General features: G+C 39.5%; 1 protein-coding gene across 3 annotated transcripts in view; it reads left to right on the top strand.

Annotated features, from left to right (window-relative positions):
• CDH13 (cadherin 13) overlaps window positions 1–27,840 on the top strand; it is a 534,614-nt gene that overhangs the window by 345,819 nt on the left and 160,955 nt on the right. For all 3 annotated transcript variants that reach the window (XM_067302424.1, XM_067302423.1, XM_067302422.1), the window contains exon 7: window positions 13,330–13,508. In XM_067302424.1, the coding sequence (XP_067158525.1) occupies window positions 13,330–13,508 (179 nt within the window). The remainder of the gene's footprint in view (window positions 1–13,329; window positions 13,509–27,840) is intronic.

The raw sequence follows: 27,840 nt of genomic DNA, 5'->3' as shown, positions 1-27,840 counted from the left end.
CTTCATCCGTTTGTGCTCCGAGCTGCCCCAGATCTGAGCCAGCTCCAGAAAGACCATGTTGCCACGTTCATGTGAAGCTCTCCTTAAGCGAAAAGCTCAGCTTTCTCCCCAGCTGGGAAGCAGCGTAGGTCATGGTAGCAGGAAAGCACTCTGCAGATATGGTTTAGAGCTTCTGGCCTTTAGCCAGATCCCTGCCAGCCAGCTTGGGCAGGGGAAGGAGAAACCCTCTGTTGTCTTCAACTAGCCGAAACATGGCATAGAGAGATTAAGGAAAAGGTCTTAGTGAATTAGGGATTTTTAAGAGTTTAATTCAGATCATTGTAAGCCCCAGGAACCCCTTGAACTTTAAGTGTGGTCAAGCTGGGGGCTGTGTAAAAGTCCGCAATGAAAGGTGGAATTGTGTTGCCATTTAAAATCTGTTTGTTAGTGTTCATTCTTGACATAACATAGCACTAACTGATGCTTGTTTTCTTTGGACCCACAGAGAGAATATTTATGTGCGTGTGTATAAATACACTTGAACAAGCCAGTTACTTAATGACACTGTTTCTGCACACAGCTCCACAACTCTTATGATCTCTGACTGTCTCATTGCTGGCAGTGATATATAGTGAGCTGTTCTGTGCTTAATTATTAATTTTACATTAAGGAGTTCCACAGTCAATATTTAGATGTTTTATGACATACAAAGCCTTTTCCATGCCCATATTTTCTCTGCAGGGATATAATATAGCCCTTTCAATACTAAATCAATTGCATCCAAAGTTAAAATAACTTGATTTGTTGCTTAAGGGCCACATCTAACATGATGCATCAGTTGTGAAAGAGTAAGAGCACTGATATCACGGCCTGCTGTTAGTCCTCGCATGCCTCCGCTTTTCCAGGGTCAAGTGTCAGTGCAGACTGTAAAGCTGCCCGGGATAAAGCTGGGACGTGACCTCTGATGTGCTTTCTACAAGTGTGTTTTCCCTTCTATGGTTAGTAGGCACAAAGTGGGGAAGAAAAGGTCTTTTGGAACGTGTGATGCTAGAAGAAAAATACAGGAGAATCATTTTACTCTACCCCTGTTTTCTACATCTGTAGCAATGAGCAGAATGAATGGAATCGGTATCACCTACTTTAAGTACCTGAAAGCTGGGTATCTTTTCTGAGTTAGACCTCCTCCAGAATCAGTAATCACTTCTAAAGCTGCTTCAGCTCAACTATATTGCTCAAATATTTAATCTAGAATGGGATGAATTGCATCCAAAATCGCTGGTCCCTCTCCAGTGACTACTGAGAAGCATAAAAGACTAGGTAGCTAAGCCTAAATGGCTGTAACTGAGTGAAATGAAGTACATACGGTCTAAGCCTAAATATACTGGGCTCAGTGACTTAATGACTTAATTCAGGATCAAATGTCAGGGCCCCTCCTGGAAACAGAGGCCTCTCACCAAACTGTATTCTTGTTGCATATGTGGATACCTATTTGAATCTGAGATTTATAAGGTGGTTTCAAAGACTTGCTTTAAAATCATACAGCATGTTCTTTAAACATCTGAATCATTTATTAAATTCAGCTATCAGTGGCTTTAAAATAAAATTTAACCAAAACCAAGGGATTTTGAGTAGGACTGCAGAGATTCTGGTATGTAGTTCTCCAAATTTCAATCTTAAGATGCAGAAATGGCTTGAAAAAATTATTCTGTCGTCTACGGTTCTAGAGTGCTGTTAGGGAATGAGCTGGTGCTGTGGAGTTGATTTAATGAAACTGGAGGTTTCTAGAAGAGCTGGATGTTTTTATCCTTCCTGATTGAGGACTCCTCTACTATAAGCTTCTAAGTGTGGTTCAGAAGAATGTATGGGAGAAGAATATATCACTTTTAAGGGCAAGGATGTCTTTCCAAGATATGCCCTAAGATCCTCTGTTAGAATTTTTTCAGTACTACGTTCAAGACCTTACAATGGAACATACCCCTTCTGCTCGTAGTCTTAATGGGAATTACTACAGCTTTGATAAGATTTATCTAGGAAAGTGCAATGGACTTGATGAAATTCTCTGGACATAGAAACAGGAGTAGTTACCTTGTTCATTTACTGGATCTAGCAGGAAAGAAGTTCATTATGAAATATTATCTGGACAGGATGAATCTGAGTAACTGTAATGACTTCAATAGAGCAGGCATGGGGAGAGAACCAAAAGATCTATCCAATAGCTCAGGTTTGGGGGAGTGTGGGAGCAGAGAAAAACAAAACCCACCTAAAATAGGTCCTGTATTAAGACTGAAACTCTCAGATAAGTGAGATTAAGATAACAAGGTTCAGATGTTTCATAGATCAAATGGATAGGACTTGACTACGAAATCAATACAAAGATGAAATGATAAATTAGAATAAAAGTGCATGCTCAAGGTCCTACACACAGAGCCAAAAATTTGTAAGAAGATTTACCTCTTCATTATGGGATCTGATTCTGCTTTCATTCACACTAGCTTTGTAGTATTGAAGCACTCTTGGCTTGTATGGATTAATTTCGGATTGACGTAGGTGACAAGAGAACCGTACTGACAGGATCATGAATAAGAAAGATATCCCCACTTAGTAAAACAAGATTAGTGCCCAACCAGTTCACATTAATTAAAGAAGCAAAGAATGCAGCTGAGGACTTCTGTAAAGTGCAGTGAATGAAGTGCATACTGGTGTATCATCATTATCCTGTGTACGTGCGAGAAAATTGATACTTGCATTAGTCATTGCTAGCAAGAAGGGAAAGGGTCTAAAATAGAAGAGGTGCAGAAAAGGCACTGATCATCCTTTTGCTTTTCTCTTTCATTTATGTCTACTAAAGTAAGAAATTAGGAATGTAAAAGGGAATAAAGGCAATATAATGCTGTGTGTATGAAATGCAGACCATCAAGGTCACTCCTGTATTTCATAGCCTCATCTAACATAAATCTTTGCTTTAGTACTGCAGGGCTGATTTATATCAACAGAAATTCTGGCCCACTGTCTCAAAAAGCATTTCCAATCAAGGAAGACTGACCTTGCACTGGGAGATCTTATTAAACTGTAATATTATTACCCTTTAATCAGGAAAGATGCCAGTATACCTTACTTAAAAATAGAAGAATAATCTAAAGTGGCTTCTGTAATGTAATGACATGTTTTTAGTTAAAGCCTGCTGATACTGGGGAGTATGATTGCTGCCTTTCTTATAAGATAGTTTTAAGAAGCTATTCAATTCCTTTATGAGACTAGGTAATTGAAACAAGAGGGTCTTCTGTCTCTGAAGTGTGGCCTGATCACAGGACTATTGAAACCTGTAAAAACCTTCGCTTCTTAGAAGAATATCTGTATATTGAACAAAATCCTAATGCAGAGCATACACACCCAAGAAAACATAGCTTGGGTTTCTTGTTACGCGTGCCACACAGAAACTGAACTTTTACAGTGCTTTGCAACATAGACTGAGTGTTACTGTTAACACATCATACTGTTTGCTTTCATTGCCTTTTTATTTTTAAAATATTATTGCACTTTCATATATTAGTTATCAAAAACCTAGATTTGACACTATTGTCCTTCATTTTCATGAGATTTGCTCTCCGTTGGTGGAGGAGGGGGAAACAAAGCACTCTGCGGTGTCACCCTAATTCTCGCTTGGCTAAGGCACGCTTCTGTCCAGGCTCCCCCACGGTCCCTACCGGTGGACCTGCAGAAAGGTCCTGCTGCTGCCTGTCTGCCAGCGCACCTGAGCTTTTCTCTCAGAGGGAGCCGCTGCTGCGGGAGGGCGCGAGCAGCCGGGCTTAGCCTATTGCCACGACGTCCACCTGGACCCGAGGGCTGCAAATTGCTCCTGGTCTCCAAAGCTGGAGGCGTTCATGGCTTGATGGATAGCTGAATGTGAATTGGATTCCCAATAATTAGCTACATTTTGTTTAATATGGGAAAAAGCAGAACCTATACTCGTTCTTCTTGTCATTCCTGTAAATACTGAGAACAGTAACTCTGCTTGACAGGGCAGGATGGAGACGAGGTGAAAGTAGCTTTGAAGTGAATGATGGCCAGTTCCCTCTTAGCAGTTCAGAATACAAATAGTTGGCAGTCTCATTTTGCTAAGCTAAATGAAGTCTTGGAAACATCTATTTTCTTTTCTTCATTTACCTTGATTAAGAATTTTCCCCTGCTTAGAGGCTAGGAGAAACTGGATATTAACTTCTTTTCCTGAAGAAAGTTAAATCATTAAACTAATTTTGTCTGGTTTATTTTCTGTCTCGAGGTTTAGGGGAAGCTTTCTACCACATTTAAAAGATAATTTCTCATGGGTATTTCTGGATATGAAATTTACATCAGGCTTTATATATTTATATTACTTTAAAATTGCTGTCTATTAGGAATTTGAGTTGCTCTGGCCAGAACTGTACCACCCAGGTAAACAGGGAAGATGAGAAGAATAGGAAACTATTAAAGAAAAGGCAGAGAAAAGCTAAAGAAAACATTTGGATTATAAAACAGAGATAAGTGAAAGTTTAGCAGAATATATATTTTTAGTAAACTCTCTGCTTAGCTGTTCTAGACTATAAAGTTTGCATCTGCATTTAAACAGCTTGTATATGTCTGAAGTCAAATTTGAATGATTGCAGGCAATTCCAATATTTCATAGGAAGTGGGCAAGCAGCATGGCAAATCCTATGAGTTATGAGCATCTCTGACAGTGTTTTGGGTGCTCAAACGGTTCAGATCAAAGGGCTGAGCGAATGAGCAGGTCACCGGTGCCAGAGGCAGAAGGTGTCGGGGCTTAGATTTTTATTTCTGATAATTGCATAAAAGATGTGCGAAGCTCAGCATCCTGCGCCTCCAGTGGTGCAATGGATGGGCTAGCATTGAGCTGGCAGCGTTAGCTGGGACCTGCCTCTGCTTGGGGCCTGAGCTAACTTTCTGGCAGGTGTTTGCCAAATGCAGGCATCATGGTCCTAAATTACATTGGGATTGTGGAATTTCCTCTGTTGGAGGTTTTTTAAAAAATAAGCCAGTATTATTCTGTATTTTTCCAAGAACGGTCTTGCATTGTTTTCAGGGGGATGAATTTAATGATGTTTTAAGGTCTCATCCAATCTTTATTTCTTGTGATTTTATGATTGACTTCTTGTGCTATCCAAACTGCGGAAAGAGTGTGGGTCCTCTGTGTTTTCTCTGAGAGTGTCTGGGGCTAAATCTTACTCTTTGTGTGTTGGATAGCTATTCTTTAGCTCATAAATCACTGTTCTGTCATATTCACCTGCTGTGAGATGTTCAATGCATATCATCACTTACATTAAACCATTTACTTCAAGAGAATGTGTTATATTGCTTTATGATTTATGTTATCTGACATTTAAGATTGTTATGAATCGGCAGTTGGAATATTAGAACGGTGGGACTTTTTATAGCTTGTGGTCATGATCCAAGAAGTAATTCGTGCATTTTCTTAATAGACTTTACTGGTCAAAAGGGAACCAGAGAGGAGAATTCTGCATTTTTACTCCTGATCCAGAATTAAGATGGAATCCTGGTTAGGAACAAATCTGTTCAGGGGAAGGCAGAGCCGTAGGTAGGGGCAGTGTGGTGGAAAGAGCCCCTGATGGCAGCAGAGTGGTCACTGTGCCTGCCCGCCCACGTTTCCCTCCGTCCTCTTACCTGGAGGTTTAGATTCACATTTAAGCAAGTGTAAACTTGTTTCAGGAAAACATCATGGCCCATTCCTCTCTGTCTTAGGAACTCTGTATATTAAAGTATTAGCCCCCTTTATTTTTAAATGTGAAAAGTTAATATTTTTTAAAGGTTGAGAAGCTCAACAGGTACTCTGAAATAGAGGGGAATATTTCAGCAACAAGCTCCCTTGCTCATACATAAAAGCCTTTTAGAGCCATGTCACCCCAGATCAAGATTTCTGTTGTTATTTCTATGCTTGTATATGTTCGGATGAGAGTACAATAAGCGGTACAGTCGACATAGAGCAAACCCAGCCTATTGCTTTCCCTTGACAAACTGACTGCTGGAGAATAGAGTTTATTTTTGAGTTTGCCTATAGATGCACAATGAAAAGAAACTGGCACATAAAAATAAAAAGCCAGCTGAGCAAGTTAACTTTAAGCATGTGTTTCTGCCTGTCTGTGCGCCAGTCAGTCCCACACAGCTTTTGAACTCATCACTGAGTTTTCACTAAATTTTCTGGTAGAAGTAAAATTCATTGAAGAGGTCTCTTAAATTCATATAAGCCTCGTGAAAACGAGAGAGGAGTAAGACACTGTTAATGGCCTTACTGAGGGAATGGCTGACTTTAGCCCTTCTCAGACATCATCTTATCCATCCGAGTGATGAGCCTTTGGACAATACCGATAGGAAATGAAACTTTGTTGATTTTGCTCCTCATGGAACTGCATGTTTCATGCTGCCTGTAGTCTGTCAGACAAATACGTAGGCTACATGCAATTTTTTGTTGGGGAAGAGTGAATGGTGTCTGTAATGTAAGTTGTCTGCGTCGGGGACCGCGTGTTTTGTATTTGGTATTCTCTCTTAGTGTTATGATTGTGAAAGGATAAATAATCCTCTTTTGTTTGCTTCACAATGTCTTACGTCTGCACACAAGAAAGTAAGAAAGAAGTAAGAAAGTAAGTTTCACGTATACATAGGCTGCTACAAAACCTCATAATCTGCTATATTCTGATAACATATGCATGATTTGGGAATCCTAGGCTGGGCTAACCATTTTCAACGTTTTCACCTTTGCCCCTAAGGAAAGAAGCATTTATAGCACTAGAGAAAAAGCAGAATATACCGGAATATCATCCATATCATGAAACTTCAACTAATGCAATTTCATTGACTGCCATTGCATGTATCACCGCCTTGCTGGAGCAGCAGATCCCTAAAAGTGTTGTTTTCAGCTGCGTGGCATTGTAACCCACGGTTTTTCTAGGGACAGCACTGCATCTAACTCATTCTCAACCCCATCCGTGAATAACTTCTACCAAAACAGCTATATTACTCATGAGAAAAAAAGTTCAAATGCTAGTACTGCTAAAGGTTGACCTGCCCATACATCTTAACTGAACATTATGATGAAACAGTAAGAAATGTCCCATTATTTCTTCCTCAGTTTGTATGCAGTCTGGCCACATTAACTCTTTATAAATAGTAGCACTCCTTAACAGTTCTTCATCTCTATTTAAGTATCACTCAAGTTTCTTTTGTGTGTCAACATTCATCCCCCAATTGATATTTCAGCAGTGCATCTCTCCACTCCTGCTGCCTGCGGTTTCTTGGCATGCGCCATGTGCTGATCAGAGGTGCCATCTAAGCTCTAGTTTTAAAAGTACATACATATCCCGCATTTGCCAGACATCTAAATAGATGATGCAAAAATGTCCTGCAGGGAAGGAAATTATTGCTGTGTACAAATCTAAGATATGCTAAAAGACTGAACTCATTAATTCTTACTAAATGTCTTCTCTATTGAGCAAGGCCTTCAAGTTTTTAATAACACGCATAAGTTAATAACTGTAGTTGCAATTCAAATGCACTTGATTGGAGACATAATAGACCTTTCTTCTTATATTTGTTTTGCTTCCCTGGAGCTTGTTGTCTTTAAAATACGAAATGACAGTCAAACATGTAATTAGCTATGATGAGTACAGTAGACAGAAGGGTATCCTCCTTTGCTCCATTTTCCAAAAGTTGTTTTCTTTTTTTCTACATGTAAAGTAATGTAAAAGTGCTTGAGAGATGTCAGTAACTCTTGATTTCTCCCTTTTTCTTCCCATGTCTTTCTATTCTTTGTTATACTTTTTCTGTTAAAAATAGCCTTGTTTCTTAAAAGTGTACTATTGTAGAACTGATTATGTCGAGTGTACAGAGGTGCACAGAGCTCTCTGAAATTGTGAAGAATGTGGGAAGAAAGCTCAGCAACCTGGTCCCGTTAGTTATGAAAATGGCTTCTCCCTTTGTGGAATGTACTGAACGGACAGTGCGGACTCGCAAAAAGGATGAGAAGTTATGTTGTTTAGTTCAGTGCAATAACAAACGCAAATTAGTACAAACCAGAGATCCTGCACCAGCGGAGGAAAAGATAGTTTTACTTCCACATTAGACATAATGGGACTATTTATCAGTTTAGATCTGACTTAAACAGCAAGAGGCTATGGGTGAAATTCTCATTATGCCAAATCATTTTTAAACCATCTCAACAGGTAACCTAGCCTGAAAAGGGGAATACGTTTAATTTATATTTGCTTTTAGATCCCTTCCATTGTCAGAACAATGTAAGTGGATCACCATGGGAAAGAGATTCCAATTATGCATTATGATCTATTCTGGTCTTGTTCAGTATCTGCTAAATAAAAGTCCAGATGTTGCTCTGTTGAGTTAAGAATCTGGCAATGAGAATTCAAATCACAGCGCAACAAGCGCAGTTTCCCTGGGCTCAAAGGGGTCTTTTGCTGCTTCACTCGTATCTCTGGAAGGTGCCTTGGAAGCAGCCTGCATTGCACCCAACTGCCTGCTGCGCTTTGAAGGGGCAGTTCAGCCCTGGGTTTCTGTGCACATTCTTCCACGGTCGCATATCGTTTATGAAGGACCTCAGCGATTTGTTGATGATAATATCTGTTTAATCTTTTAGTTGATTTCTTTGAAAGATATTTTGAGAAAAAACTGTATATTTACTACTTAAAAGATGGGAAAAATAGGAATAAGGAAGCTAAAAATCAGATTTTAAAACTGACATCTAATTTTGACTGTCAACAACATGAGCAAACTTCAGGCTGAATGTTTTGAGCACTGTAGCTCTTGTGAACTTAAAACTGTTCAGTCCTTAAATTGGACAATATTTTTAATGTTAACATCCCAATTTAGAGTCATCTTTTAAGGCTGTGTGCCTAAGCTCACATAGGAAATCTAGCTAGAAATAGGCCTCAGTTCCACTGCAGTCCTATCCTTTATTGTAAATTTATTATTTTTAATAACAATAAATTGCACTTCAACGTAACAGTAGCGAAAGTTACCACAAGAGATTCATCTGAGCTATGTGAAAAAGGTAAAATCCCCTTTTGTTTTGCTGGATAGGACCTTTGAAAGTAGCACATCAGTAAAATCTTCGATGAGTCATGTTGCAAGACAGAAATAAAAGTGCTTGCATTGCTCAGTAATACTCTCTAAAAACCAGGGACCTGAGCACAACGCGTATCAGCGTAACATTCAATTGTACATGACAAAACCTACTACTTGGCCAGCTGGGAGGGGACAAGGAGTAGAAGAGTTGCCGCTTTGCAGGAACCGTGACGGGAGCGAGCACAAAGTCCTCAGCCCACCTGGCAGCTGAACGGAAAAGTAAAAATCAAAAAAAAAAGGGAGAGGGGCCCTTAGTAATAGTCGATCTCATCTGTCAGCTGAACTGTTCCCAGTGTTCTCTTGGCATCTTGACAGCCAAAAGAAAAAAGAAGAAGAAAGGTTATTAAGAGGTAAATAACAAAATACCAAAGAGCTTTTCCCAAGGAACCATCTGCTCCAATCACCACAAAATTGTGCAAGCATTGCGCTTTACTTCTGGGTGCCCGAGGGGAGTGATTCGCCAATGTTTCCAAGCCAACTTATAGGCCAAATGAGCAATCAGCAGATTGATAGCTGCAGCCGTTGGAGCAACGACTTGGCTAGTGAGATATGTATCTGATCGATGAGGAACTCTGGGAGGTGCAAGCAGAGGGTTTGAATGATTATGGTAATAGCAGAACTGCCCAGAAGGTGTGACAAATAAAGCATGAATATTGAAATACGCCGAGGCTTAGCTCTACCTTTACTGAGAGAGACTGCCTCAAGTGAGTCTCCGCACATCAGCGGCAGAACTATAAAGTTGCTGATTTTGCAGACATTTGTTCCTCAGCTTGATAAGTTAATATATATTGTTTAACATGATAATGTAGCAAGCTGTTGTTTTGTGGTTTGAAAGCCAGCTGCATTTGATTGATGCCAGGAATGGAAGTATTTATAAAATGACACTGAATTAGAAGTAGTCAGTTTATGGGTCTGGGGAAATGAATCTTTTATGAAGAATAAAACTTTATGATGAAGGAGTAATACTGAGGAAGTATGCATCTTGAATTAAACTCTTTTGGACTGGAGTCTGTGCTGTAAAGCCTTTTCAAATAAAAGTTTGTGTTACTTGATGCATTTTTAGGAAATGGATCTCTAGGCATCCTCTTTAGAGGTGGGCCCAACCGAAATGTACCCCCTTGTGGGTACTCTCTGTGATCACCTAAACCAGGTTGGGCCAGTTGCTCCCTGGAAATACAGTCACCGGACTTCTACAAAAGCTGCTTGGAAGATGTTTTAGCTCCTGATTTAAAGCAGTTGTGAATTTTGAGGCACCAACCACAAATTTGAGATCACACTAATTTTTTTTGTAAATGTGGGGGTCTTTTTAAATGGACTAGGATATAGACTAGGCACCACTGTGCTTTTGAACTCGCAAGTGAGTATACAAACTTGTTTGTGAACACAAGAGCATGAGGAGCTATGTTTCTGAACACAAGCCGTTCTCAGGCCCGGCACCCACATTCAGTTCAGTGAAAGATTTCTCTTTTCAGCAGGGGTATTCGGCAGCATCTCTGGGTGTTTTAGCATTGCAAGCATACAGGTGATGTTCAAAGAGCTGTAGTTCTATGTATTGATGTTTGCGAACAGATTACAGATGCAACCTTGTACCAATATCTCAAAACCTTCGGCAAAGGCAAGGTAGAAACAAATGGGTCTAATTCCTGATAGCTCTCCTCCTGGACCTAGCATCTCTGTGTGATCCGAACATAAAATTCTGCTGTTCTGCATTGCCGGAATTTTGTACGTGTTTGCACAGGAGGAATGATTGCACAGAGTGAGATAATGTCCGGTGACCAGCCAGGTTGAAGAACTGCAGCTGGCAAATCAGAGTCCGATTCAGCAATTGTGTCAAGTCAGTTTTATGCTAGAGTAACTAGAGATCTGGAGATTTACGTCAGATCACGTCTTAAAATCTGTATGTGCCTTCCAAAGTCTTATCGTTAGAAATATTTCAGTAGACCTCTCTAGGACCACTGTATAAATGGGATTTCAACATGAGTATATATATTTCGATCAGATTCTAAATCTCTGTTGAGCATCAATTTATCTAAAAGATTAATAATGGTAGGAATTTATATTCATTTAAAATATAGTTTGATGTACTTGAAGACCATGGCATCCCATTAAATTGCATTTTTCAAAGAAGAGTTATGTACCAAATCCCATTGAATTTCTGTTGTATTTCAGTACTTTTTAAGATCCCTTGAAGATTTGCCTTAGTTCTTATTTATTTCACTGAATTCACGTGGCTTTGGAGATTTTCATGACCCACATTATCTAACACGAATAGAAATAATCTTTCTCAAATACAATAAATACCTAAAAACTAGCACAGCGTGTTGTAAGTTCTCTGTACTTGTGAAGAGAATCTTCATTCTTCAAAACAGAAAGCAGCTATTTTTCTTCTGAAGAAGTCTCAGACAAAGTAGGTGAAATATCAGGGCTAGGATCATCTTGTAATATTGGAAAACATGGCATGGCATCCAGTGGTAAGCTGCTTTTTGAGCTGTCTGACCTTTAATCACTGGTGAATAAAACCAACATGCTGTCAGATCTCTGTTATATTTCTCAAGGGGGTAAGTCTGCCTGAAGTAGCAATGAAGCAAAACCTCTGAGAGCTTATATTCAAGGTCACTACAACAAGAAGCAATACTTTGTACTCGGAGCAGTATAACACAAGGAAAAAATAGAAGAAACATCTAAACAAGTCAGTTGTTGTGTTTTGTCTAACAGTGAGCCAGGCAGTTATGTCAGCCCATAAATGAAGTTGTTTTTGTTTTCACTTTTTCAGCAATATTCCATTTTTGTTTCATTCCTAAGTCATCTCTGCTTGAAGACCTTCCGAAAGAAACTCGCTGTTTATCATTGCAGATGAATGATCTCTATTTCTGCTCTGCAGGCAGTGTCAATGTAATATTGGCTTTGGCTTTGTAGCAGAAGGCTTTAATCCCTTTCAGTTATATTGCTGAGGAAGGCTATGTGGGCACTGAGAATGGGTCAGTATGGTCTTATAGACCTGTTGTGAAATGGAAATGTATTTGAAATGGGTTTCATTATGATGTTTGAAAGTAATATTTGCCTATTGAGAGTCTATGGAGAAACGAAAGGGTTAGCCACCAGGTGAGAATTGAACTCTAACAGAAAAAATTATAATTGACTTTGTCATTGTGTTTCACACATTAAATAATTTGGTTTCAGTACTAAGCTACTTAAATGCAAATTACATAGTTGATGGACTTTGATAAATTATTTTTGTTGGTGTTTTTAGGCAAAAGAACAGATACATTCTTGGACTCCCAATTAGAATTTATAAAAAGATTGCTAATACTTTTTGCATTAATTAGCTACTTTATTTTGATTCAGCATGGAAACTAGTTTGTTGATTTGATCATGACTTTTTTTTCTTATTTGACAGGATTTTATTGTTTGTTCAGGTTAATGTTACCAGAAATATTTTACTACTTTTAGTTAGATTGTTTTTTACAATAACGCCTACATTTACACCTGTAAATGAACTGATTAAGAAACTGTAATGATCTAAGAGTGAATATCCCAGGGCTGAGCCCAGGTGTCTGATTACTTCCTTTCCTGGGTTCCCACTATACTGTACAAAACGAATAAAAAATGCTGTGGTAGAATTTTATAGGCACACGGGAGGCTGGCACAGCCCTGTCTGAGGGAAACGATGCAGGAGTACGTGCTGCACCAGCGAACAGGAGAATTAGCAGCACCTCGGTCCTCCCTGTTAATGTGATGTGGAAGAGGATGGGAGTCTTTTTTCTCTGTACATCATTTAAGATGCTGTGCAATCAACAGTGTTCACCCTGTAGCATGTCTGTATGCTCTAGAGACCTTTCTCTTACTTCAGTGTCTTCATCGTGGCTATCCTGTAGACTTTCTACCAGTAGAAGTCAAAGTGTGGAAGATACATCTGTAGTTCATTTAGTGAAATGCCATTAACGTAGGTGGTAACAAAGTTTACAGATATGGGGAACTTGTGTTGGAGTCATTTGTCTGCTGCAGACTAGAAGCACATCTTCTGTTCTTGGCTCAGTAGCAAATAAAAAGACAAATATAATTACAGATTAACTATGAAGTGAAATTACTTAGTGGTCTCAGTGAGATAATTATGTTTTATACCCACATGGTTCTCACATGTGAAAGCAGAATAATTTTACATGTCCTCCCTAATTGCATTCTGTTGTCTTTCCACCTTTTTTGTAGGAACTACTGTGATGCGGATGACAGCATTCGATGCTGACGACTCTAGCACAGACAACGCTCTTCTGCGCTATAACATCCTTAAACAGACGCCTACCAAACCATCTCCAAACATGTTCTATATTGATCCAGAGAAGGGGGACATCGTCACAGTGGTGTCACCGGTACTGTTGGATCGTGAGGTAAGTGAACACTTTCCTGTCATTGGCCTGACAGCTCAACGTTCAGGCTTATAATCATCACCTGGGATACGAAGAGAGGTTCAGAGTGTCTAAGGGGGTGGGGTTCAGATGTCGAACGTTGTGAAGTCTTTTTACAGAACTTTCTTTCTTATTTTGGTATAAGAAATCATCTGCCATGATCACCATTTATAAATCTGGTTGTTCATCATTTCTGGACAAGACATCCAATGTTGAGTGCTGAGGGCAAAGATCCCAGGAATAAATAGAATTTGACCTATAGTTATCAATTAACTGTTTGGAAACAAACAAACAAAAAAATTGTATGTGCAGTCTACCATGAGTTTGCGCTGGTCATAGTTTGGTTCTTTAAATGCCTCTCTAGAATTTTCTTTTTTGTTGAATGGACTTAGTGGAATAATTATATATATGCTGCCATGATGATGACCTAAACAGTAACTGTATGAATCAGCAGTTCCCTTGGTCACGTACCCCAGTATGCTCTTAGGTGCCTGGTGATGACAAGGTTCTTTCCTTGCAGGCTCCTTCAGGCAAATCTAAAGATCTTAACTTTTTGCCCATAACCCCTATCGTATTTTGAGTGAATGTGAAGATTTACTGAACTTGTCTTTTAAATGTTAGATATAGGACTATGCAATATTCTCAATATTCAGCACCTATTTCTCATTTTAACCAGGTGGAAGTGATGCCCATGCCACTTCCCATTTTAAGTGACTTTAATTTTTCTGCAAGCTTTTCCAACAGCAGATATTCAATGGGTAAAACAGACATACATTCCAGTAAAACTATGGTCTGGGCTGTAAATCTGTCTTTTAAATTCAGAGTGATTCCAATTCTTTCATTCTTGTCTGGGTGGCCACAGGATCATGCCCAAATGAAGATATATATAATCACTGCCTTTATGCCTCAAGTTTCCTTTCTAACTTCATTGTTTAAGTTCAAAAGCTTTATACTATTTTCTAAAGTCAGTTTGGGTATTTTTATTCCTAATAGGTAACCATTCCCCAGATTAAACCAATTTACTCAAAATTGGAAAATCAATGGAAGGGAATGAACATGCCTGCTTTTCCTAGTATCTTCCAAAGGTCACTGGTGATTCATGAAATAATGATGCTGTCCCCATGCAAGAAATCTGGCCTCAATCGAACGGGTATTACTGCTGGGTAGTATATCCTGAAAGCAAGATCTGAATTCCCCATGATTTTTAATAATAGTTGATCCAATACCTTTGCTTTGAAGGTGGCATGGCAAACTGCAGTCTTGTTGAAACTACAAAGTAATTTTTGTTGTTGCTGCAAATGCTGAATGTTTTATGAGCCAGAATATAAGGCTGTGTAAAATTTTAACACTAAAAAGCATTATCTGCAGTTAAATTTCAGTCTAATATTGACTTTTCAGGTGAAAGTCTTGCAGAAAAAGTGTAAGCTTTCTATTTCTGCACAAGCTGCTCTGTATTGTGGCATGACCTCTGTCGTCTTAGCAGGTTCGGCCTCTTCTCCCCCTTCCTGCTCACGTATGTCTTGTGTAGCAGCTGGTATTCATGCCTCCTTGCTTGGACCCGTGGAGTTAGTCGTTCACAGGCAAAGATGTACAACACCTATTTTTAATCATAATAATAGCTTTTAGGAGCAAGTGGCCTAATAATCCTATTCCAAATAATTCAGGGTAGCAACATAATCCCAATACTGGAACTATCTCTAGGTGTTTCACCAGCTCATGAAATCGAATTATTGTAAAAGGATCATCTCTGCCTCGGGTAGGGAGAGCAAGAAGTAACAGCTGGTGGAGGGGAGCTCTGTCCAGCTGCTGCGCAGGGGTGGGGTGTATAGATATGTGTGTCGCCAGGCTTGGAGAAGCGACTTCAGGCATGCTGGGAGACTGGTGGCCAGGACGGAGTCCTACTCGCCCCCTCTCTGTAGCATGCCAGCCGCCTTGTGTTTTGCTGTCTTTCACTAGCTGTGTTATCTTTTATTTGCATCGTAAAAACTATTGCCAGTCAAAAGTGGATTTTCTTAGTTGTTCCTTGTAGGGTATATTAGTTAAAACTGTATTAGCCCTGAACACCAATTGAGTAGCTGAATTTGAGAGAAAAACTTGTTTAGAATGGACATGGAGAGGGGAGAAAGCTGTTTATCATTACTCGTGTATGCGCTAGAGGTTGATATAAACTGTTTTACAGTGAGATAAAATGCTGATAAAAGTTACTCTTGTTTTCCAACTCTTTTAATAATTTTAACCATTGCTAGATGCTGATGCTTTTGGGAAGCCTTCTATTTCACTTAAGCTACATCAACAGAATGTAAACTGCTATTTTTTATTTTAAGTATCATTTCTTTCATGTTCATATTTCAGAGGGAACAGGAAACTGGGGATATTGCCCAGTGAGAGACACTGAGATGTGGAGATGCAATGTATCCGGAAGGTTTTGAACATATGCTATAATCTTTATTATTTTTTCATGCTTCTACATTTTGAGAGGGGTTGCCATGCTATAGCCTTGGAAATTCTTGTTTCAGTGCAATGAATCAAAACCCAGGTATTCACCCTAAAGTAAAACAAAGTTTGGGTGTCTAGAGAGCTTAGATTTTGTATCTGATTCAATATATGTGGGAGAATCTCAGCATGCAAAAGCAAACATTTAGCTTAATTTTAAGGAGATAAAAATCAAATCAAACATTTTTTTCTAGTAATACTTCAGGATTAAAAGTGAATTCTCAGTAGATGCTTTCTGCTTTAAATAAAATCTAAAAGAAAGGGAAAAAAGAAAAAGGGTGAACTTGTTTCTGGTGAACCAGCTCCTTCTGCTCAGTGAAACAGTTTCTATTAGCTACACAGGATCAGCTCAAAAGGAAGACAATGGTGTTAAATTCTTCAGAGTCTTTAGAGTATCTTTTTCTCTAACTTGTGGTTATTAGGACTTTTTTCTATGCATATGCATATATAAATATATATATATACACCCTTTATATCATAAATATATATATATAATATTTTCTATTTATATCATAAATACAGAGAGTATGGAGATGGGAAGGCTCTAAGGTGTGTCAAGCGACTTCTCCTCCACGGGTGATTGCAGAGCAGTTCTGTGCATCAGCGAGAAGGAATACAAACTCTGAAAGTCATCGCGCTCTCTTTAGTACTGCCTTCTTTCTATACTAGAAATATGTATCTAGAAATATGAAGGGGGTCTGAGGTCTTTTCTCTGGGTTGCCTGTCTGCTTTCACATCCCCAACATTACTAGTTATTTTCGTTGCTCAGAAGATACATAAAACATGACACGGTATCAAAATAGATAGAGTGGTGAGATATCGTGTCTTAAGATCTTACAGCCGCATCCAGTTTTCATGAATCAGGGTTTTCCATAGCTTCAACAGTAATTGGACTTGTTTAACAAGCCTGGGTGTTTAATTTAGCATGGATGGGTGAAAGTGTTTGCTTTGGCGCTATTTCCATAGTATAGTATCACCTACAAAAGTGTTAAGTGAAGAAGTCATTCCCTCCTGTCTGCAGAAGAAGGCATGTTGAGTAATCCCCCAGGGCACATCCAGCAAGCTGCTGAGTGCCGCTGATCCCTAGTGCCATCTGTTGATGGGAGCTGGAAGTGCTTCAGGCTTCCAGAGAAAGGCTCAGCATCTTGCAGGATTTGTCTGGTCTGAATCTATCAGTGTATTTTTATTTATAAATTTTTCAGATTCAAAATTGTTTACAAAAGTGCATGCCCCTCAGGGTTTTCAGCAAAACTCAGATAATTTATCGAAGAACATCCATTTTCATTTTGAGAAGGCAGGTAAGGACATATTTTTGAAGATTAATGTGCATTTTTTTCTTGTGGGAGTTAAGCATCCTTGAATGTGTCAGCAAGAAAGATTGAAGAGTGTTAGGGGGCAAATTATACCTCCAGATATCCGCTGGAGAATACATTTTGATTCATAGATTCACAGGGGAAGGATGCCCTCCACCAAAGTGTATGGTCTAAATGACCCGATATAGAGCGCAGCAGATGAAAAAAAAAGGAAAAGAATCTTGAGGAAATGTCCCGAGTTTTGTATTTCAGGGATGGAGAGTCCATTTCAAAGTGACACTTGCCTGCAGTGAAAGAAAAATAATGCTCCTCATATGCGTAGTAGGGGAAAGCACTTGTACACTTGTAGAATCAACTCTTTTCCAACTTCCTTGAAACAGTAATTGTTTTTTCTGCTTACCCACAATGCTGTTTTGCCGCTGTTACAGACCCCTTCTCTGTAAGAAAATAGCTATCTGGTTTGTATAAATTCAGAATGACTGTAGTACTATAAGAAAGCTACCACCACAGTTGCGTGAGTGAAATACTTTACTCCTCAGAGTTTGAGGAATAGTATGCTTTTGCTTTTATTAGGAACTGCTGTGCTTAATTTGGAATAAAGTTAAACGACAGTTTGAGATGTCTACTACATGCCGGACTGTATGCTTTCGCACACGCTTTTATACACTGCTTCTCAGGAAAATCAATTTGAGTACCTAAGAAACTCTGGGCTGATTTCAGTGAAATAAAATGTTGGGCGATCTCCAGAGAGGCTGACTCTCCGTGACCCTCTTAAGCCATAGCAGCATTTCAGTAAGCACCTCCTAGATTCTGAAGGCTTTTGAACCAATGTTGGTACATCAAACTACCATTATTTATGTCGTATATACCTCTCGCTCTCCTTATTACTTGAAATCATGGAACTGATAGATTTATGCCATGAACCACTGGAAACCTACAGTTAGACTAGCTGATGTTGATGTAGACGGCTTGCAATCGTGGAATGGTTTGCTAAGCCTCCCGCTTGCCTGGATGGCTTTGAGTTTTTAACGAAAACAAGCAAACAAACAAAGCACTATATAACAATTGGCAAATACCCATTCCTGTCTATGCGCTGATGAATGACTGTACATTGGCTAGCAATTTTTCAAGTCAACAGCAGTCCACGGATACGTATTCGCCAATACATTGCTTGCATGAGAGAATGAGTGCGTGCATAAATATTCTTCACAGTATTCAACCAGCTCTTCTGTGGTAAGTAAATCATAGCTTTCTTGTTGATAGGACCTAAGTTCTCTGAAGGGGGAGCAGTAGGAAATAGAAAATGCTGGTCCACTTCTGCAGATGGCCAGTATCCTCTTTATCTTTATTTTCTGTTTTAGAGATATGTGTCTTAAGCAGTCAATACACTTATTACTTACTCGATCTAAATGCAAATGCCGAACCAACAGTACACTATCATTTTTAATGAAAGATATTAATCTTTTCAGCAAATGCATTACACATTTGATCCTCATATTAACCTCTAAAATATTCATATTTACAGTGATTGTAGGCAAACGTATATCTTGGAGCATGTTGGCTCTGAGCTGGAATAATTGTATCATTTTGTCTTGTCTTCTCTGACAAAATTCCAACTCACCCACCTTTACCTTATTTTGCAATACAGTAAATCCTTAGCTGGACCTCAGTTTCTATGGCCTGGATTTTTTTTTAAGGACAGATATGGCAGTATTTCTTATTTCTTTTTCCAGTTCTAATACAAGGCAAACAAGGCATTCATCCTCTTCCCCCGATTAATGCGTTCCTTATACTATTGTTTCTGATGCCTTTAAATGTGGGGAGCAATGGGTCTTCAGTCAGTCTTTTTCAGAGATTATTCCACAGTATACTGTATCTCAAATATCAGTGATTTTTAAGGACGTGAAGGAAGCCACATTTGGTCTTTCTAACAATCTTGCTTTGTGATTGATGCCACATTTTGCAGGTCCATTGAATAAAGTTATACTGTCCCTCTCCATGTGTCATCTTACATACAGCAAATTAATATTAATCTTTTGAAATACTCTGTTTATAAAACGATGGAGAGAAAGTATTTCAGTATTCAAAGCCCAGTGCGATGTGGATTACGGTCCTGTGAACAAGTGCGTTGTGGGACAGGAGGTTGATCTCTTGGAGCTGCATTCACGAAGGAACGGATGCGTTTCAGCCCTCTTCCCATAGTTCCTGCCTGCACAGCAATCTCCGAACTATTCACATCTCGAGCAGAGCCTTCTGGCACAGATCTTTCATCTGACATGCAGCCTCTTGCCACCTCCTTTTACCTCGAGAAACACCATGATGATTCAGTTTGAAGCCAGCTTTGCTAAGGCCAATACCCCCAGAGACTAGAACTGTCTGGATATATATGTGTATATATATATATGTATTTATTTATTTATTTATTTATTTTTAACAAACCATTTTTTTTCCATTGCAGATATTGGCTCAAAATGAATAGTTTAAAAATGCAAGCTTAGGACAACAAAACATGAACAGGTCAAAATCAAAGATAAAATTAATCTAAATCACAAAAATATTCTTAAATTCACCTAAATCAAACTTTTTTGGATTATATCCAAATCATAAAAGAAAAAGCCAAAACTTTTTTTTAATTTTTGCTGAGAGGTTTTTATTTGTGTCATTTCAATCTAATTTTTGTAAAAAGCATTTAACTCCTCATGTAGAAATTGTTATAAAAGGTGGAATAATATAGTAATTGCTGCTATCAATAATACAATTGACATATTAATAATTTTGCATATTACAACCGGACAAATATATTTAGAAGTTTGTGGCTTTAAAATATTTTCATGAGTCCGGGAATATTTGTAATATCTTTGCGTTTTATTTGCAAGGAGCCTGAATCTGCACTGAGAATTACCAGGGAGGGTGGAGATGGGTTTCAGTGCTGTATGAAGACCCAATCATTAGTTTGTGTTAAATAAAAGGCCTGTTTCAAAATATTTGGAACTATGCTGTCATCGAAACAGAAGTCTAGTTATTGGGGAAATGAGGGATGGGAAGGAGAAAAATTGCAGTTATAATGCTAGCTCATGGACGAATGGGCAGAGAGTTGGAAAGTGCTTGTTAGTGAGATGTAAACTCATAATTAAAGTTAAGCTAACGATGAACTGCTTTCCTGCATTGCTTAAATGTATGCAGGGAGAAGGAAAGTCTTTTTATGGTATGTACCAGTAATTCGCAGTGTATTTCCTATTATGCTTTTGATGAGAGAGTTCATTAACCCGTTCTCAAATCTTGAAAGAGGTTGTGTAAAAGAGATATATAGAACTAAAGATGATATGTCAAAATATAAGAAGTATCACTCTGGTTGGAAATAATAATGGTTCCCATTGCGAGAACATTAGAAAAAATCTTCATAAAAATAAGACTGATTTGCATAAACCTGTAGTGGCAGAATTTCTCCAAACCTTTCATTATATTGCTACTATCTTTTTTTACTTTAATTTACTTCAACACATAGTTTAGTAGTCAGATTTTGTTAAAAAAAAAAAAAAAATCTGCAATTAATAGGGACCAAATTTTCTTTTCTATTACCATCTGTGAGTGATGAACAACATATCACATCCGGAGCTTCACAGGCAGTCATTTCACCAAGGGATAGTGACTCGTTCTGGACAGAGAATGTAATATCAGCATCGCGAGGCAGATTAATCGCTGAATGTTCATATTCTTTTGACGAAAGATCATCGTGTAAGACTCCTACTGCTGGAAAACATCCACTGGGTGAAGAAGCACGTCCGCTTGCTTTGTAGACTAAAGGCACACTTAATGAGCTATTGCTTGTTCTCAAAGCCTTGCATTGCCGGGGAGGGCGGCGTGGGTTGTCCTCTGTGGCCAGAGCTCTGCTCTGGGGCAGCAGCTCTGCCAGTGGAAGCTCCTGGCCATCACTGGCTGCTCATGCCATCCAGCCCACATCCTCATGTGGTTGCTCCTGGGTAGGTTCACCCCATACAAGCTGTGATAATCACTACCTACACTTTTTTAAGCTTTTTAAGCTGTAGGTTAGAGGTGGTGTACCTAACCACTTAACAGGCAGAGCTTCTGAAGGCCATGTTTTCACGGCCTGTGTTGATGAACTACGTAAAAAGCCCAGCTGTCGCTCGGAGGAGTCTTTTTCTACTTCCTTTCTCCCTAAAGGTTTTATCCTAAATAGGAGGGAAGACAAAGAATGTTACGGCTCTTCACGAGCGCCTTGGAGGTATGTGGTTGGTAGGCTGCCGGCTCCCTCTTCCTCTAGTATGTGTTATCCACCACACCGCAGCACAAAAAACAGAGGACTCTCAACTACCAATTACTCCAAGCATTATTTAAAAAAATATACTCCTGTAATAGCTTGTGTGCTGGGTAGAGTCCATATTTTCCACAAGAAAAAGTGTGCTGGATTTTCAAACTTTCGGTTTCAGTTTTGCAGTTTTGCATTTTGATATCCTCCCTCCCATGCTTTGGATTAAGGTTTGTGGTGTCACTAGCTCCTGTGGCAGATAGTTTGCTGATCCTCTAGACATGTCACTCATCTAAATATCATGAGTTTCTCTGACACTGCTGTACTGCAGAGAGATTTAAAAAAAATCTTCCTCAAGACATTTAATAAGAGGCACTCAAAGAATGATAGCAGCTGCCCATAAACTTTGAATAGGGGCTGATAACTGAAACGTGTTATCTCATTTTGTCTAGAGTTTCTTTATTTAAAAAAAAAAATGAAAGGAATATTAGCTCTATGGATGTCTAGATGTTAAAATCCTACTGTGACAAATGACAAATCTCAGAGACGGGTGAAAAAAATGATATACTTAACACAACAAAATTTCAAGTGATAGATTTTGCTGGAAGAGCTTGGTAAGGTATTGCTCAACGCTGTCACATTATTCTACTAGTACAAAGGGCCCAAAAGCTCAGCTACAACCAAAAACAGGAAAACTTAAAGTCCAGATTGGAGCCATCCCATGTGTTTTGTAGGTGTCTGGATCAATGGTTTCAGTTCAGGAGAAAGAGGATTGGAAGGGGCAAAAGCAAAGAAAATCCGAAAGACCCACACTTCCCATGCCTTCCACTCCTTTCCTGTGGGCAAGGAATATGCCTGCAAAAGCTAGAAGTACGTGTCTCTCCCAGTGTGCCATGTAGACTTATTCACCTCTTTCTCTTCAAATATCCCCAGTTTCCAGACAGGTTTTGTTGCCTGGGTGAGATGAATTTCTTCTCGCTGTGGAAGTAATAAGGAACAATATGTATGAAATATATGTAGGTTAATATTGCTTGAAAAAGGCTTTTGGAGATTTCTATCTTAAAAATGTGATTTTTGCACTGAGTACCAATGCTTTTAGAATGTTTTGGTGCTTAACCTCTCTGCTGTTCAGAGGGTAGAAAGGAAAACATCTGGAATGAGGCAGGAAGAAGGAAAAAAAAAAGGAATCTGGTTATAAAACTGTGATTTAAGTCCTGATTCTTTTCCCAGTTTTTTCAATAAAAATGGTGCTATTGGATAAATATAAAGTTATTTTTGGTGTTTCACTAGTGTAATTTAGATTTTCCAGTGCTGTTATTGTGGAAGAACACTGGCATCAATGCTATTACTTTTGATTCCCGCAAGTGCCAATCAGATAACAGGTTCATCTATCTCGTTTCATTTTGTCTTCCTTTCATCTTTCCTGTTTTATTATGACTTTCTATTTTTAGAGTGTATGTAGCAAAACCTATTTAAAATGTGCTGTTCCACAGGAGATTTTTATCTTAATATCAACCAGAAAATTCTCCTTTCTCTCTAAATTCTGCATAATTGTACCTGTCCTTTGTGCTGGAGTATCTAAGTACAATAACATGAATTAAAACAGGGGCTTGCAGCTTTTGCTCTCAGTGTACTTGTGTTCTGCTGGTTTCTGTAAGAAGCATTAGGTAGCATTTCTCTGTTTAGTTGTGTCAATATCCAGTGGTCCTCAGAGTCCATAATACTGAAATACATAAATCTGTATTCAAAGGAAAAAAACTCGTTAGAGTACATGCATAACATTAGTTTTTATTTTTCTTTTTATATTCTCAGTAAATCTATGAAAAGGTAATCTAAGAAGGAAGAATGTGAATAAAGCAAGTATATATTGTTTGAATTTTACCTTTGAGTTCTTGGCACAGCTAAACACAGGTAAATACACAGCAATCTGAAGAAATGTCCCTTTGAAGAGACCTAGAGATGGATAAATTGCTGGGGTTGGATAGGTTGTTGTATTAAGCACGTACAAGCATAAAGGGTCATGTCAATCACGTTCTCTTCTGTTTCTTTTTTGGACTAGAGAATCTAGTAGTATTTCACTTGCAATACATTCACGTGACTTTTTTGCCTACTTGAGTGTTTTTTATTGTTATATATTAGGCAAAGTGAGAAAATTGAAGTCTTAATTAAAACATAGCTGGAATGTTCCAGAGAGACCAATGGCAGCCTTTGAATCTGGTTCTGGCTGGAAATGTTGGACATTGTATACAGATTATGTATACAGAAGCATTTCAGAAGCTCAAAACCTGAAGCGCAGATGAAGTCATGCAATCATGTGGTTGATTACTGTAGGATTAAAGCAGCTCAGTGCACCACGGAGGGGCTAGTCTTTTCTTTATACGCAAGTTATGTACTGTTTTGATCTGGGTGTGAACGTTCCCTAAATTACTGATTTCCCTTGCTGGAAGATCATGGCATGCTCTGTCAGTGATCAAAATACTGCCGCTTATGCATATAATTCAGTTTTGCTGATTACATTTTACAGTTTGCTTTTGACACCTTTAATTTGATCTGTCTTGTAGCATGGAATTTTTTTTTAAGGACAAACTCAATTTCCTTCAGAGGAAATCCGTAAAGCATCATTCTCCCTGCAGAACAAGTGCAAGGTAACGCCTTCAGGACCCTATATAAATCACTCTTAAAGGGAAGATGTTGCTTACTCAGAAAGTGATTTGTAAACACTTCAAGTTAGTGCCATATTATACTGTCATTTTAAAGAGATGGCTCATCTGAAATATGAATTCTGCCTTGTAGGATGATGGTACCATGGACCACTATTTATGAATGTTGATTTTTCTTTTTTTGACATGTGATGACTTCAGAGTAGGTTGCCTGATGGTGCTGATTTGATGATTATTAGAATAAGAGACCAGAACTTGTCCTGGCTGAGATGTTATTCACCACGTAGGAATTAAATGTCCTTGTCCCCTTAATTTTTCTTATGGTGTTTATACTGGGATGTTGCTGTATTCAGAAGTACACTTAGATAGTCCAGGCAACATATCAGCTGAAATGAAGTTACATGGGGATGGTGGAAGAGAAGAGTTACAGTCCTTGAAATGGGGGTACTTCCATTGACAATCATGAAAATATTTCAAATTTAAGAAACTAGAGCAGAAAAGAGGCTCCAGAATCTGGCCTTTGCTGCTGCGGTGAAAAGGAGGGGAAGTACATTTTATTCCAAATGTATTTCAATTTAATAAACATCTGTCATGTATATTTAAAACTGCCATTTCAGGATAGTAATTATATCATCTCAAAATAAGTCCTCCTCAAAAGAGAATTGAAGTGACAGACTGAAGAAAATGAAACATGACGTTGCTTGTTCTCCTTTCGTCCTAGAGCTAAAATTTAAATTAATTTTCTTCTTCTTGTCAGAAAGTATTTTAATTGGAAATTATTTTTGATTGCAGTTTTCAGAGACGAATGGGATTCTTCTAGTGTGTGTGTACAGAAGTTGTTTAGTGTCTCCATAATATTTTACTAAATTAATCATTTGCAGATATTTTAAATAGTTGACAGCTGTAGTGGCAATTCTAAAGAAGGTTAAACAATTAAAAGAATTGACATAGGCATAAAGTTTTTTTTTTACCATTTTTTTGTTTTGTTCCTCAGCACCTTTACATGTAGCCACATTGCATTTGTTGCTATAGTTACCTGCTTGGGAGTAACGAATATTTGATATTAGCAGTAACTAGACTGTAAAAATCAGATGTGCTGTTTCCGTTCAGTTTGGGTTTACTGCAAAATTTTGTGCAACTGAGTCAAAAGTGTTGAAGGAAAGTTGTGGCGCCATATGCTTCGGGGAGGCGTGGGTCTCTGCAGCCCTGTAAGTTCATTCGCACGCTTTCCACAGTCCTCTAAAGAACTAAAAGACCCTAATTAAATTTTCTTCCAATACACTTTCCTTCTCAACTTTCAGTCCTCCTCCTTTGAGTTTCTCCTCTTAATATCTTAATCTAAATATCACGGAGGACAACGGCAGCCAGGCCATTGACGCCGTAGAGGGGACCTTCTCTGCTGGAACAGCGTGCGCCAGCCTGTAGGGATATCTGTAGATAGATAATTAGAGGTGTTTGGCCTAATGTCTCACTTCAGCGTTGTTTCCGCATGGGCATAACGCTCTTTTGGCAGGTGATTCAGCCGCCGCCGGGCAGAGAAGCAGTCGGGGACGCGGGCCTGCCGCTCTGCGCGGGACAGCGGGCGCTGCGCGTCAGAGCAGCAGTAGGTCTGCGTAGCGCTAGCAAGGCAAGGAGGGACGATTAGAAACCGTACAAGGCTGAAGCCGTTGCTGCTTCGACGTTTCCCTTGGCACTGGCGCTTAATTGCGTGTCTGGAACCTGTGGGCAGGCAGAGCAGCTTGAGGCAAGGAGTGTTTTGAGGTATGGTGTCCGGCCGTGCTGTTGCACCCGTGAGAAGTGACAGAAATCCTGTTAACTGTATCATCCTGTAACTATATTATCTTCCTGTACCTTAGTTTTTATTGTCTTACAAATTACTGAATTGTCTCGTATACTTGCGTTAATGGATCCTTGATAAAATCCAAAACTTATGGGAGAGACAAGCTGAAGGGAGATCATAGTTTCCATAGAGGTTTTCTGTCTTTTAAATGGGCTGCGAGTGATAGATGGTTAGTGCTGAAATAAGAGATATTTTTCAGGGGAATTTGTTGAAAGTGTGTCTCTAGTATCTGGAAGTCCAGAGACTTCCATTAATGTCATTAAATGTTTGAGAATCCAAGAGAAAGACCATAAAATCTGTGCTGATGGTGAAACAGGCCTGATTTAGACTTTCTTGATGTAACTGGCAAGTTGTCTCCATCGATTTTTGCAGCAGCCCTTGCAGCAGGTCCAAGGCAGCCGCGTAGCTGAGCTGGGAAGCAGAGATAGCAAGGCTTTTCGCTGTGCTGCTGATTTCTCACAGTGGTCAAATAATGTTAAGGCATCACCTTACTGCCTTAAAAGATAGATAATCACCAGGTCTTGTACGGTGCCGTTCTCCACTTCCAGAGGTAGTGCTTTCAGATAACGCTGGGTGAAAGGCGTTGTTCTTAGCCTTGGGGCTAAGGGGGTGGCTGTAGCACCTTCCGGCAGAAAAGCCATGTGGTTCAGTCGGAAACTTGCAGCACTTCCAAATAGATCTGTTTTTTCAAACCTGTTTTTTTTCCTGTAAGAACCAAAAAGGTCTCGGTCCCATCAGAAATTCTAGGAAACTGCTGTGAGTTCCTTTGGTCTGGGCTGCACTCGCAGTGGGAGGTAATGGGGAGACGGGATGCGTTGGCTCTCCGTCACCCAAGGGGAATATCTAACATGCCCCCAGCCGCCCGGCTGCACGCCTCTCTGCCCTACCAGGGGAATGCTTCCCTACCTCTATCTTTTAAGCTCGCTCTCTTCAAACATCTGTCCAATTTCCTAACCTAGCAGAAAATTAACCCAGCAAAAGGAGCTTGCTGGATTACTGAGTTGAATCAACTCACAGAAGTGCCTAGTGTCTCCCAAAACTGACATATGAGAAATGGCACGAAACCATGTGGCCATGAGCAGAGGGACAAGGAGGACACATCTCCTCTTGGCAGTGGGGAGCCCTTCGTCGGCTCAGCTATCCTCCCCGAGGGCCGTGACCTCCTTTCGCTTACCTGCATCGTTTTATTGACATTCATTTCACCCTCTTTCAAGTATGCATAAAGTCTTGGGGATTGTTTAGAACCCCATATATGTAACTTATATTTGAAAATTTTGGTGCAGCACTGTTAAAAAAGAAGAAAAAAAACCCCCTCAAGAGTTGCACTCTGTTTCATCCGGCAACGGAGCAGCAGACCAGGCTGGCAAAAGCCTTTCCCCAAGCTGGGCAGCTGGTGCGATGCAGCTCGGATCGTGCTGCCGCTCCGAATTCACTGCACGGGGCTCTGGCGGTGCGAAGTGCACTGATTGCCTCCCAAGCGCAGAGCAGCGCAGCAGAAGGCACTTGCCACCTCGTAAAAAAAAAAAAGCTCCTGGCACTATGTCAGCGCTGACAACACTGCCCTTCTTCCCCAGAGAAGAAGAGGGATCTGTGGTTCGTACATAGGAGAAAATTCCAGTCGCAGTCACCTCCGGCCTGCAGTAGGTTTTCCGCCTTGCCTAATTTGCTAAGGGGTGTTTGAGTTTTCCGTAAGGACTGACCGCAGGTCACGAGAGTCCAATCTCACTCAGTTTCCTTCAAG

This window comes from Apteryx mantelli, chromosome 10, assembly GCF_036417845.1.
Source record: "Apteryx mantelli isolate bAptMan1 chromosome 10, bAptMan1.hap1, whole genome shotgun sequence".
NCBI lineage: Eukaryota > Metazoa > Chordata > Aves > Apterygiformes > Apterygidae > Apteryx > Apteryx mantelli.
Note: the sequence above shows the minus strand (reverse complement) of the source record. Positions and strands in the feature narration are given on the sequence as shown.